General features: G+C 44.8%; 2 protein-coding genes across 2 annotated transcripts in view; one reads left to right on the forward strand and one right to left on the reverse strand.

The window, feature by feature from the left end:
- The window catches only part of LOC118421312 (tenascin-X-like), a 106,419-nt gene that overhangs the window by 29,609 nt on the left and 64,287 nt on the right, over positions 1-12,523 (forward strand). Inside the window, exon 2 of the mRNA XM_035828548.1 lies at positions 5,090-5,270. The gene's annotated coding sequence lies outside the window, so the exon portion shown is untranslated. The remainder of the gene's footprint in view (positions 1-5,089; positions 5,271-12,523) is intronic.
- LOC118421319 (zinc finger CCCH-type with G patch domain-containing protein-like) overlaps positions 1-12,523 on the reverse strand; it is a 104,355-nt gene that overhangs the window by 11,635 nt on the left and 80,197 nt on the right. Inside the window, exon 13 of the mRNA XM_035828566.1 lies at positions 93-175. Within this exon, the coding sequence (XP_035684459.1) occupies positions 93-175 (83 nt within the window). The remainder of the gene's footprint in view (positions 1-92; positions 176-12,523) is intronic.

Below are 12,523 nucleotides of genomic sequence, written 5' to 3' on the forward strand. Positions count from 1 at the left end.
TAAAAGCTACAAGGATATGAAAAGCTACAACGCCACTTGGTCATTACGGAGTTTAGTGGCAAAAGATTGACATTTGAATACACATTTCTCACCTTCCGACGTTCCTTAGATGCTGTTCTTTTAACTTGACCAGAGTTTTCTGTAGGGAGTTGATCTCCTCGTGAACTTGTAACATCTGGAAAAGAAGAGCGTGTCATGAGGTCAACATGGTGACCTTGAGTGGACATGTGTGGCAACATATAAACTACGACAAAGTTCAAACACAGCGTGAAAGTGGCAAGAAGTGTCATTTGACAGATTTGTTGTTTTCTTTTACGTGTATTAAGTGACAAGTAGTGGTCTCACCGCCCTTTATCCCACCCTTGCGCGTTAAAAATCAATTTGGTTCAATTCTTTCACCAGTCATAAAAGTCAACATTTACTCGGTATCTCCCATTACAAAGTGCTACAAACTGAGTTGATGCTGAAATAAAGGGCATGTTTGTATTAAAACATTGAGAATAATATCACATTTGTTTTACATCTTCTTTACAGAAGCAAGGCCATCTAGGTAACTATAAACTGCCCAACATCAGCATCATGGCCAATTGGCTGACAGTCGGAAAACGTATGTTATACGTAAGCGAGAAAGCTTTGACAGAATGGCTGAGAGAGGGAGGGAGGGAAGGAGAGAGAGAGAGAGAGAGAGAGAGAGAGAGAGAGAGAGAGAACGAGAGACAGAGAGAATGCAACTGCGAGATGTAGACTACTACAAACCCAAGCCCCGTCCAACGAGACTCAAAACAAACACCCTTAGCATAGTTGTAACCCTTGACAGTTTATAACACTGCCGCTCGAGCCGAAACTGTGCGTGGAACGAAATCAGGTTCGGATGAAACGCAAGCTTTCAGCGTCCTCCTGTGATATAGTCCTAACAGGCGTACTCCAAATACACAGTGTGTTGCGAAGGGCCAAGGGCAGATCCGTCGTGTGTTGTTCTTGGCGTGTAGCTCGCCCTGGGGTTCCTCTAAGACATGAGTAAGGTCTTGGCGAGCTCGTCTTAAGGAGATTGAAGACGCTGAGGTGTGTGAGGGTCTGATCGCGACACGACAGACGTGTTGACAGGATTTACATGTCAACAAACCGGCCCCAGTCTCACGTCAAACACTAGAGTGATGACAAGTGGTCGTGAATGCCATCTGTACTTGACCTTCGCCTTACTTTGTAAATAGTCTATGTACAAGACTTATTTTCTTAAAGGTTTGAAACGGCAGACCTTGACCCTCTGTGTTATGGGCTCGCAAAGTCATTAAACAGAAGTCCACGTTTGAACGACGGTTTGTGTTTGTGGGCGTTTGAGGGCTCAAGTCTGTCTTTTGAAGTAACTATTTTTCAAGTTGCTCAAGACAGCATATATTCCATGTTAGTGTATCTAAGCAATTGTCAACATGTTTTACAACAATAAACAAGTCAGGAATAGTGATTGTTAAAAGCTGCGTAACTTGAACTTAGCGCCCTGAAGCGTCCTCGTCCATGGCTGTCTATTTAGTTTTTCTATTTTGTAGTTTGTAGTTGACCGTACGAAAGTCACAATGCTTTTTTTGTTGTGACAAAAAAGGTTTCATTGACCATATCACTTTATCTTGTACTAGTATACGTATATCCAGTAACCATATACAATTAGAGATGCGTCCTTCGGAAAAGTAGCCTCGTTTGAGTGAGCTATCTTACATTTGTCATAAATCACACAGCACTAACACATTGTTCCTATAAAATCCCTGATTCTCCTTATAAAACAAACTAAAGAAAAACCTACTCGATGAAACATATCCTTCATTAATCCTACCATCCTCCCTGGTGATTCACTCACAGACAAACATGCCCCAGGGCAGGTCTGTCCACCTGCCTGCCCTAACCACACACACAATGACACACTTTACCCTTGTTAACGACATCTGTGCTGCTATAGTTGACACTGCTCGTAAGATTCACCGACAATGACAAGTTAGCCGCGCACCACCTACGTCGGCTCCTAACACGTCCTCATTTGCTCCTCCGTACATCGTGGGTGGTTTGAAGATTAAGGTGAAAAGTTCGTCTTTGATTTTGGCATTGTATTTTGTCAACGTCATTGATGATGTGTCGTCGTTTTCTTAACGTGCCGCTAGGCTTCATCTACAGCCTGAATCATCTGGGGGACTGAATGCACCATTACTTGACTGGACTAAATAAGCAGTATTGCGATGTAAACTTGTCTTATTTGCTTGTCATTGGTAGTTCGGACCGGTAGTTCTTTGTATATGTTGATTGATTTTGATTTTGGTATCTTTTCTGTTGTTTGCTACACAGTGGATATTATATAAAATTTCACATCTATACTCATTAGGCGCAGTGACACCGTGACGTACGTATGTCTCTGTGTGTCACCGCGCCTTTAAAAATGATATGAAAGAACCGGCCGTCGACAAGTATACATCTACGACATCATATTCCATAACCAAAAACTAGTTGAATTTTGCAATTTAAAAAAAAAAAAGAAGAAAAGGGAGCTTTATAGACATACAGCGACTATCGTACGGTCAGCAATAAATTATGAAATATGAATGAAAACTAAATCTTAAATTCTACTTAAAATCAGGTGGTGCTAATCGTTTTGGTCTTAGTATATTTTCTTATCGCAAAGCAATTTTGTATGAATTTTGTATAACACATTTAAGACTGATCCCAAGCCGTCCTCAATTTTCGTGTCGTCGACCTGTACATGTGGTGCGACGATGTGACACGTGCTTTATAATAACGGGTTAATGTGGACTGGCGTTAAACCCACAAACAACAGCCAACTCAGTGGCAGAAACATGACTGGAAGCCAAGAACAGAAGAGGGAGAATGTTGAAGATGAAACATGGTCGGAATGCTAAACCAACGGTTCCGCGGGGGTGGCCAACTATTTGACAATGCATTCCAGGCGCGTTCGTGACAAGGAAGGTCGCCCCAAGTTTCTTTAGTGCCTGAATGTCTTACATGTTTGTCTTCAACCTTACATCATCATGGTACATTGCCCTCTGACATTGACAGTCCTTTCTTTAGTAGATGGAGTGCTTCGGTAGCAGTGCCCATGGTTCTCCTGTCTGTTACACGGTTGTGGTCGCATGATGTCCTCAAATTAAGGAATACGTGTAGAGCCTCCATTGTTGTTATCCCTGTAGTGTGATGCATGGCAACTTTAGTTTTGACACAGCAAGATAAAATACAAAATAGAAAGACCGATAAAAACGACTAAAAAACGTTAAAAAAAACAGCCGGAGCCTAACCTCTGCTTGGAGATTAATGGCCATGGTCAATCACAGAAACGCCTTTCAATAGCCTGATGTGTCGCTATTGGCAACTCCGTATTCGCAAGCGCGTCGTGTTTCACATGTAGCCTTGCCTCTACAGTTAACGTGTGATGTGTCCAACTAACTTACTCTATGTTCTGAACCAATCCTTGGAAGAAGCTTATTACAGACTCTGTCTTACTGCACAGTGTGCTTACTGTTTCTGTCCCTGGCGTTATGACGGGAACGTCAGCTTCCAAACTTTTAAACAATTTTCGCATAGACATTTGTTGTAACAAAACACATTCATGGCTTTCTTGCCAAGGTAAGGACCTTCGTTGATATTAAACATTGATGAAAGCAGGATTCCTCAAGGATGAGGGGGCGGTTCCCTGAGCACAGGGTCACGTTTCAGACGCAAAACACGCGGGAAGTATCCCTTTTATAGAATCGGGAGAAACAGCTTTAAGATCGAAAGCCTTAAGTTTCTAACTGGTAGTCAGTACAGTATCAGCAATATTGAGTACAGCACGGAATGACAGCTGGCAGCTAAAGTATTCTTCAAGCAGACTTATGGCTCTGGCTTGTGTCGTGCGTATATTCGCAGCGTGTTGTATGCCTTTTGCTTGACTAATTGCCATTTGGCATGTCTTTGTAGTGTTGCGCGCTTTCTTTCGATTCGAGAGGCCAACACAGAATAACATAGGGACCAAAATCGTCCCAATCATCGCTATAAAACTGTACAAACAACCATACATCTGCTTGGAGATTCCAGCCAGACACTTCTGACACGACATGACAGCAGGAACCGAGGTCAAGGGCACATGGAATAGTACCAGGTGAGGTCACAGGAACACGTCTCACCTAATCTTACTCAGGTACAGGAAAGGTACCAATTACTGTCGTCTGACACGTCCTTGTACATTGGTGTCGAGATTTAGTATATGCCGTAGTGACGTAGTCTCTACCAGACTCCCATGGCGGTTTAGCATAGTTGGCCAAATAGAGTGAATGGTTTGCGAGAAGAGTTAACATCTGGAGAAAGTCCAGTTGGGCACCAAGAAATGGACCTTCCTGATCAGATATAACTGTTTTGGCAAACAAATCATGTTGCCTCGCCAAGTTTGTACTATTTCTGAGCCAGCAAAGGGCTCTGATGGAGAGCAGTGATTCCTGAAGGTAACACTGCTCCAAGGAAAATCAACCTAAAGCCTTCTGAGTGGACTCAAGAAACCTTCTGGCACCCATATCATATGATAAACGGGAATAACCTTGACACAGATCTAGACCAAACGTAAGGCATTAAACTTAAACCATTGAGACATAGGCCAGTCGGCAAGGCTACCCGGACCGGTCCTCCGCTCGGCCGGGTCCTGCATGACGAACCCAGACAGATGTTCCCTCGGTGAAGGGGCTGTCTTACCGATTTCCTTCCGACTCTCACCGCTGGCCATACAAGTAACAACCTCCACTCACCCTCGGGGACAATCTCGTCAGGTCGATAATTTCCCCCGAGAGAAATTACTTTCATTTGAAGAAAGAAGGCTTTTCAAACCTTCAAAAGTACAAGAGGTGACAGAAACCACCTTGCAGTTGGTGTAAAACCCCGAGGCGATTTTTGGCGTTTACCTAGATTTACAATACCGGGGTCTTGCCCGCGAAGAAAACTGATTCGACTTGGATAATATCTTAAGGTCGTGAAACGACCCCTTAACAGACGAGTGGGAGACCACTTGCCCACTGTCTAGGTTCCACAGAACAACTATTATTCTAATCCTGCTCTATGCTAATTACAGGGGAGACGCAGTCTCGTTCTGACCGGGAAGCAGTGCTAGGGTACCACTGAGTCACTGGCGTGATTTGCATGCCGGGTACAGACCCTCCGTCACACCAGACCAGCGCTGCAGTTCCCAGTGTAAGCACGGCGAACTTCGGTCGCGTTCTTTACGGCTGAGCTGGGTCGGGTGTCTTCCAAAGGTAAGGAAACTTCCAAGACGTTTCAATCACCGATACACTCTACCGTGCCCGGCTTGTGTAGTTCATTCACACTGAACTGTGAACTTCTGATCGAAGTACCGTTAGACTATACTAGCACGCTATTAGAGTGGCTACACGAATGTAGCTATACCTGCGTTTCCAGGTAAGGTGAGCTTGCTTGCTGTCCACTTCGTACCACAAGTGTTTCTAATTCAGCCGCGCTTCACTTACTCTTGCCTATCATTCGCTGTTATTTGCTTGCAACAAGGCGTAATATCAACTCCACGGAAAAAGGATTTTGTCGACATCAAAGGCCTTTTTGCTTTAAATTTGCCCGTCTGGTCTGGTAGGAAAGTTGTCAAAAAGCCTGAAGGCTATGTTAGATGCCGCATAGCCGACGTTCAGAACTCTCCACCCACACATCCGCACAAGTTGTTTTGATTTTTCTTAATGCCGATGCCAAAGGAGTTGACCCGCACAAAGCTCTCCGTCTGGTATATCTTTGACAAAGCGCCAGCACCACACATTGTCGGCCTTTAGGATGTTTTCCTTTCCTGTGGTCTTTCTAAGGACACTTTTAGATGACTCGTGGCATGTAATAATTGGAAGTTTAGCAGCTGGTCACTACTAGATTCCGCTACAGCTAGACTATAATGAGATCAAGTTCTTTTTCTTGTTCCTACTTTATCAATGAACGACGGGACTGGGGTGTGTAATTGTGCGTTCCTATGACAGACACGAGCACTTGAAAGTCGTTTAGAACTTTGGAAGAGAATATCTCAGCCGCACCGCCGCATTCTGATCAGATGTGCCGCCGGGTCTTGAAAGGGCCCACTTCCTGCACTTGGCGTTGCTACTTCTTTTGGAGATGGGAAAGGAAGGGTAGATCATAGATGTGATAGTTCGTGCCGGCGGCGGCCTCAGATTGGGCGTGTAGCCGCCACTCTGATGGGGCAGATTGCGTTCTCTAAGGGCCCCCGCTTCTGTCTGTGGTATCGCTGCATCCTTTAGAGGCTGCTAATCCACAATATACATGTATATGTGGCTCCGGCTTGTTTCTGTGTGCCCCTTTGCTCATTTTGTAGCATTTCAAGCATTGCATTTTGGTAGACTTCGTAGTGAACTCAGCTGTCCATTGACGAAAAAAATACGCACCACTTCATAGATGAAAAATACGCACCAGAAAGGTTTAAAGATACGAGAGGAAACCAAACATCTACTTGGAGATTAATCAGCCTACAGGATATGTCCTTTAAAGCTAATGACTCATACTACTATTTTAAGTTGTACCTAAACCTTTACGTTCTACAGCTATGCAATAAAACACATGGAGGTGGATACATAATACATTTCCCTACATGTCATACCTCCATTTACCCAGCCATTGGTGCTGCAGCTACTTTGATATTCAATTTCAAAAGAGAACATTCCTGCTCGCCGCCGTTTGCGGTCCATAATGAATAAGACCTTGTCGATGATCCTCCTTGAGACGTTTGAAATCCTTTAAGTCTCTATCTCCATCTCCGAGTTCCTTTACGGACGGTGATAGACTACCATAGGGGGTGCACATGTCTGTCTCTTGTCAGTCAACGATACAAGGTCTGGCCTTCAACGTTTTGTCGTACGCGGAATTTTGATACGCCTGCTATTGTCGTATAGAGTTGCCACGATTGGCTCGTCTTCACCATGACAGGACCTCACACAAGTCACCCCTAACCTTAACGGGGTCTGGCCGTAAACCGTGCAGATTATTGGTACTCAAGCGGGCAGAAGTTTACGGGTCGGGCGGGATGGAGGTTACAGGCCTGCCCCTGTTAGCGGACCGGAGAACCCAACATTTACATCTGTTTTACCCACATCGTTGGAGGCTACACAACACTAGCTAATTTTGATCCTGTCTGATCCACAAAACATCAGGGGGAGCGCAGGCCGAAAGGCGCTAACCTTCGCGCGCACATTTTCACACAGCGGGGCAACTATCTCTTCATCTTTATGGCCAGTTGGAGGTGAATTTCGCGTTAAAGCGTTTACGACATGGAGAGTTCTTTATGGAAGCTCTCTCCCTGAACCTTACTCACTGGGTCGCACGGGTCAACCATCCCTTCCTGTAAACCGCTTTCCTCGGCACTACAGTGCAGATGGTGGCAAATTGTGACTAGACCGCGCAAATAGATAGGTGAACTCTGGCTTTGGTTGCCTGGGGCACGGGGTCGGCTCACAAGGGCGAGAGGGGGGTTCTCTCCGTTATCCTCTTTTGATTCTCAGGTCAGGGTCATATCCTCTTCGGGTGAGTTCCAAACTTATCGAAGGAATCATCAGGATTGGGTGTGTGTGTGTGCTGAAAAAGTCATATGCTAGAACGCTCGACTACTGTTAGCGAAGTTTCGACTGATTGTTATTACGGAAATTTAAGGCAAAGGGGGAAACCAATTTCTCTTGTTTCCGGCTTTCAAGAAGGCCTCTTGACTAACTAGCCTCCTTCACCGGCGTCTCTGGGAAGCTTGGCAATTTTTTTTTTGGGGGGGGGAGGTCGATTCGCGATTTTTAACCGGGAATATTATGCCGGGAAAGGAATATACACCGGAAAGCTTGTACGGGGAAGCCAATTTCGCCTAGCCCGTACAAGCTTTCAAAAAAAAAAAAAAATTGCCAAGATTCCCAGAGACGCCGGTGAAGGAGGCTATTGACTAACCCCATTTCCTTCTGTGACAGAAACTTGGTACCTGACATGTCATGCAATAGCTAGCTTCTAAAGCCCGTTAAATGCTGCCTTAGACAACGTCTCATGGTGCTTGATAATACACAGCACAGATCTCAAGACCCTGTACTTAGCAGACACGTCTAACATGCCGTAGGCCCGCCACGTTTGACAAACATATCTTGGGAGGTCCGTAGAGAGCGATGGTTGCCATCCACCCACTCAGGTGTCCCTGCCGACGAACCACGGCCACAAGTTTTCTGTTGTTTGGAGTACCACTTGGCGATCTGGCGGGAGTTTGCCCGCGAGATGTTGCCAAGGTGGACAGAGGCGGCCAAGGTCGTCTGAGGTGTCGGGTGTAGTTTAGCACGCTGTTTGCATGTGTTGTTTGATGGTATTAATTTCTCAGACAGAGATTGGCACTTAATTGTGATGGGAATGATGTGTAATTATTTGTCTCAAATGTGAAACAATACTAATGCGACTATTCAAACTTGTTGTGGGAACTTGTAACGTAAGAATTTGGGCATTATCTAAAACAGGTGTCCCCACTGCTTTTCATTTCGATTCAAAATTTACAGTTCTAATTCTACGGTTCATACCGGTGAGTTTATTGCAGGACACATGTTGTCTTGATCCTTCCCTGCCCACGCTAATAACAAACCGTAGGGGTGAAGTTCCTATTTACGACTGATATAGCAATAAGAAGAAACAGGTGGAGGTTCCATGTGTAGGAGGAATATTTACTACAATTTAAGATTGGAAGCTGCGAGTGAGAAGACCTAACACCTACCGGGCACGTCCATCTTGGCAAGGGCCCGATCACATGACATACGTCGTGCGATCTGGGGGCATTCTTGGGATTGTGGTGCATGTGCCCCGAAAAATTCAGCCGTTTTGCTACGTAAGAGACTGATTCAATATTGTCGGTGGTTGATTCTATTATAGCCTGATAACATATTCCACAGCATCAAAATCGTACGGCAGCCTATGACGTATGTCCGCGCTGTAGTTAAAGGCCTGGTCACGCCCATCGTACACTATTCAGTGTGAAGTGGGTGTCGTAGATTCTTGTTGTAGCTTTGCTGGAAATCCTACGACAAATAGAGTATACGACGAAGGTGAGAACGTCCTAAACCACGTGCCTTCCTTACACCTTACATACTAAGCTATTCAAGTGTCAGGCCCCGCGACCAGGCATGAACTCAACGGGAAATATCATCATCATCTTCGGTTTGGCAACGCTTATCACTGAGGCAGGCCATCATTTGTTGCTGTCCGTTACGCCCCTCCCATCCGCAACCAAACTCTATAACTTTCCACTCGATTGCCTGTTCCCTCTTCTGTTGGACCCCAATTTAGTGCCATCCAATTTGAATATACAGTATGTCATACACTTCTATGTACCTAACTAAGCGTTCCAGCATATCTGGAAGTCGTCAGGCTAACAGCGATACGTCTGGACCTCCAACCTCTATTGGCTCTATCTTAGCAGCACATTACACCAACTGGCCGGGTGCCATCATCAGTGCCACCAACACAGATTCTCTCATGCCGCGCTACGCGATTTCTAATCTTCCGAAAAAGTGTCTCATCGAAGCTGTTCGGATGATGTCTTCATGCATGTAGGAGTCCGTTTAACTGTCGTTACAAAATAAGCCCTTGCATCGATCAGTATCCAAGGGGCCTCGAATTCCGACAGGCCTCAAATACTGCCAATCAGATAACAGATTCTTCTAGTGTATATGTTACATGGATTTTACCTTGTAGTTATATGAAGTTTACTTTGAGAGTACATGAATCTAAGTCAAGATTGTACAATAACTTTAGTTACAAGTAAATCACATGGTGCTAAACTGTAGCAAAGACGTAGTTCCCCCTGCGGTTGTGTGACAGTGGGGCCTCCTTCTAATACCGGGTTAACAGGGTTTATAGCATTCCCACTGTGCATTGGGCAGACCGACAACCATACAATAATGCGAAACATTCTTGGGTGATTATAGGTTCCAGTTCTCGTTAAATTTTCCCCTCCCTTGACTTGTAAGATTGACCAGCGCCAACACCACTACGTGACTAGACTTCGTAAGGATTCACCGGATGAAGAAAACCACTTTGGTTAACGAATGTGCCAAGAAACTGTGGTAATGATAGACGAATGGGAATCTTGACTCTATGTCCCCTCTAACGATCAAGTGTCTCTCGCCTACATGGTATAACATCGCACGCATACGCCTACTTGAGGCCTAAAATGTAGTCCGATAAAACATCATGTGTCATTTCATTTTGCCCTTGACTCTTATTAGCCGTCTTACATAAGCGTATATGGACCTTTGGCACCGCATACACGTTCCATGATATGCCAGTTGTCATGCCAGGCGGATGACAAACCGCGGTGGTTCTTGTAGTTAAACAGACTAGTTTTGTGGCTGCTGGAAATGATAAAAAGGCCAGTGCAAGGGTACGCATCGCCCACCGGTGCAGGCGTTCACTCTGCAAGCAGTCTGTACCTTTAGGGGGTGTACATGTCAGGATCAGTCTGTAGCGCATTGGTTACTAAAGTTTTTGCTAGTGCTCCAATTAGCCTGCAGCTAGCCGGCTGCAAAATCCTGTCATTTTGTCGTAGCGATATCATTATTTAAGCAACAATAGCGGATGGCATACGTCTTCATGGCAAAACATGACTGCAGTTGATGACCCAGTGGGATAGATATAATCATTCATCAGATCTACTCCTTGTTGTGATCCATGCCGTTACTGTCATCGCATCGTGCTTTGATCTAACACATCTTCTTATCATTAAATTGGCTGATATATCCATAGGCATCAAGATTTTCAATACTAATTCTATGTTTACTATCTGTTTTCGCCATTGCTATCACTAACACCTAACACAACACTAGGTCTTCATTAGCATCTGAGTGACAGGTGGTACATCGTTGTTTGAGCGATTAAACCCAACAGCATCGAATGATGGACCACAGATCTGCCCATGGCGCATGAATCTGGTAAGATCTAGGAGAGGCGCTTATCTCAGTTTTTATTGCTGACTCATTTGAATCAGATATCTAAGGTTCCATGCCTTATGTCAACTGCAATGGCAACGATGCAAGTCATCAACTAAACCTGTACGATGGCGGTGTGGCGGCGCTTTGTACGGCCTCGCAGTGGCAATCATGAGCATCCCAGATGAGGGTATCATCGAGGTGATCTTTGCTAACCAGGCGCAGTAACTCACTGATTCACCTGGTTATCTATGGCACACAGTAGGCTCGTCTGTCGTGATGATTTGGTCAAGACAAATACACAGTTCAAGGTTAGCTCAGGTAGTACAGAGGCACGTGAACTTGGAGATATGGGGATGTCTAACTTGGTATCTACGAGTTATTGTAGCTAGCTGTCGTCTATTAGATCTTAACTCAATACAGAACCTTTGAATGGATGTATTTATGATGTTGCAAGAGTACACCCGAAAACGATTATTCTGTGCTTAGTAAATATCACCCAACGGTGGTTCTGTTTAACGCGGGGCCAGATGTGGAGCGTGTGAACGACATTGTACATTCTCGGTGAGTTCAAATTTCTTGGATGCTTATCAAGCTGTAAAGGAACAATAATCACTTGGCCTTTTTCATGATATACGCCGGCTTGTGAGGTTTGGTGCCGTGGTGCAGTTACTGAACTTGTGAAACGTTGTACTGATGTAGATGATACGCAGCAAACAGACTTGACGGACGGTACGTTGACAGGTGACAGTAGAGAACTCCTGAGATTCTGGCTTCTTCGCCATCTGGAGCTTGTGGAGAGCCGCCAATAAGGGGACAGAAAGTTCGTTAGAAAGTATCACAGTAAGGTCTAATGATGTAGCCACTTGTCTGATCTAGAGCATCTGATCTGCATCATCAGGTTTCTACATTCATCCAACCTTTAGGTTCTTTTTAAAAGTTGCTCTCACAGCGAAATCGACATGGCAATGGTACTGAGTGCCAAGTCACGGCTCCCAAGTGACTTAAAAGTTAATCGCGATTTTTTGGCAGTCTTTTAGCCAAAACGTTCTGCACAGAAGTGTCGCACAAATTAATTGGGAAATCAAGGAGATGTAGTTAGACCTCCCACTCCACACTGAAAGCTTTCCTCATATTCTTAATGAACCAGGGGACTCCATTAAGCCCATAACTCTGTAGGTTGTCTAGGGGATATGAAGAAAAACAAGAGATGGGATAACATCTAGGTATAATGTTGCACAAGGTACTGGTAGTATTATCTTTGTCAAGTGGTCCTTTTCTCCTACTTGTTTTCGTTGTCTAGCTCATTTGATCTCAGCGGTTATATGTCAAATATGACAAACCTTTGAGATCGATGGAGCGAATGGTGGCAGAAAATACCTACGGACAAACGCCCAATTGTCTTCCTCCAGCACTGCATATTTCTCCACATAAACAGAGTTATCCATCACCGGCAGACAGAGCACACATGACGCCTGCCCCATCCCTTTTGTCCTTTAGAATAGACCCAACAAGGCACCAACACAGTATGTCACAGCAGATTAGGCACATTT

Source organism: Branchiostoma floridae, chromosome 8 (genome assembly GCF_000003815.2).
Source record: "Branchiostoma floridae strain S238N-H82 chromosome 8, Bfl_VNyyK, whole genome shotgun sequence".
In the NCBI taxonomy this organism is placed as follows: Eukaryota; Metazoa; Chordata; class Leptocardii; order Amphioxiformes; family Branchiostomatidae; genus Branchiostoma; species Branchiostoma floridae.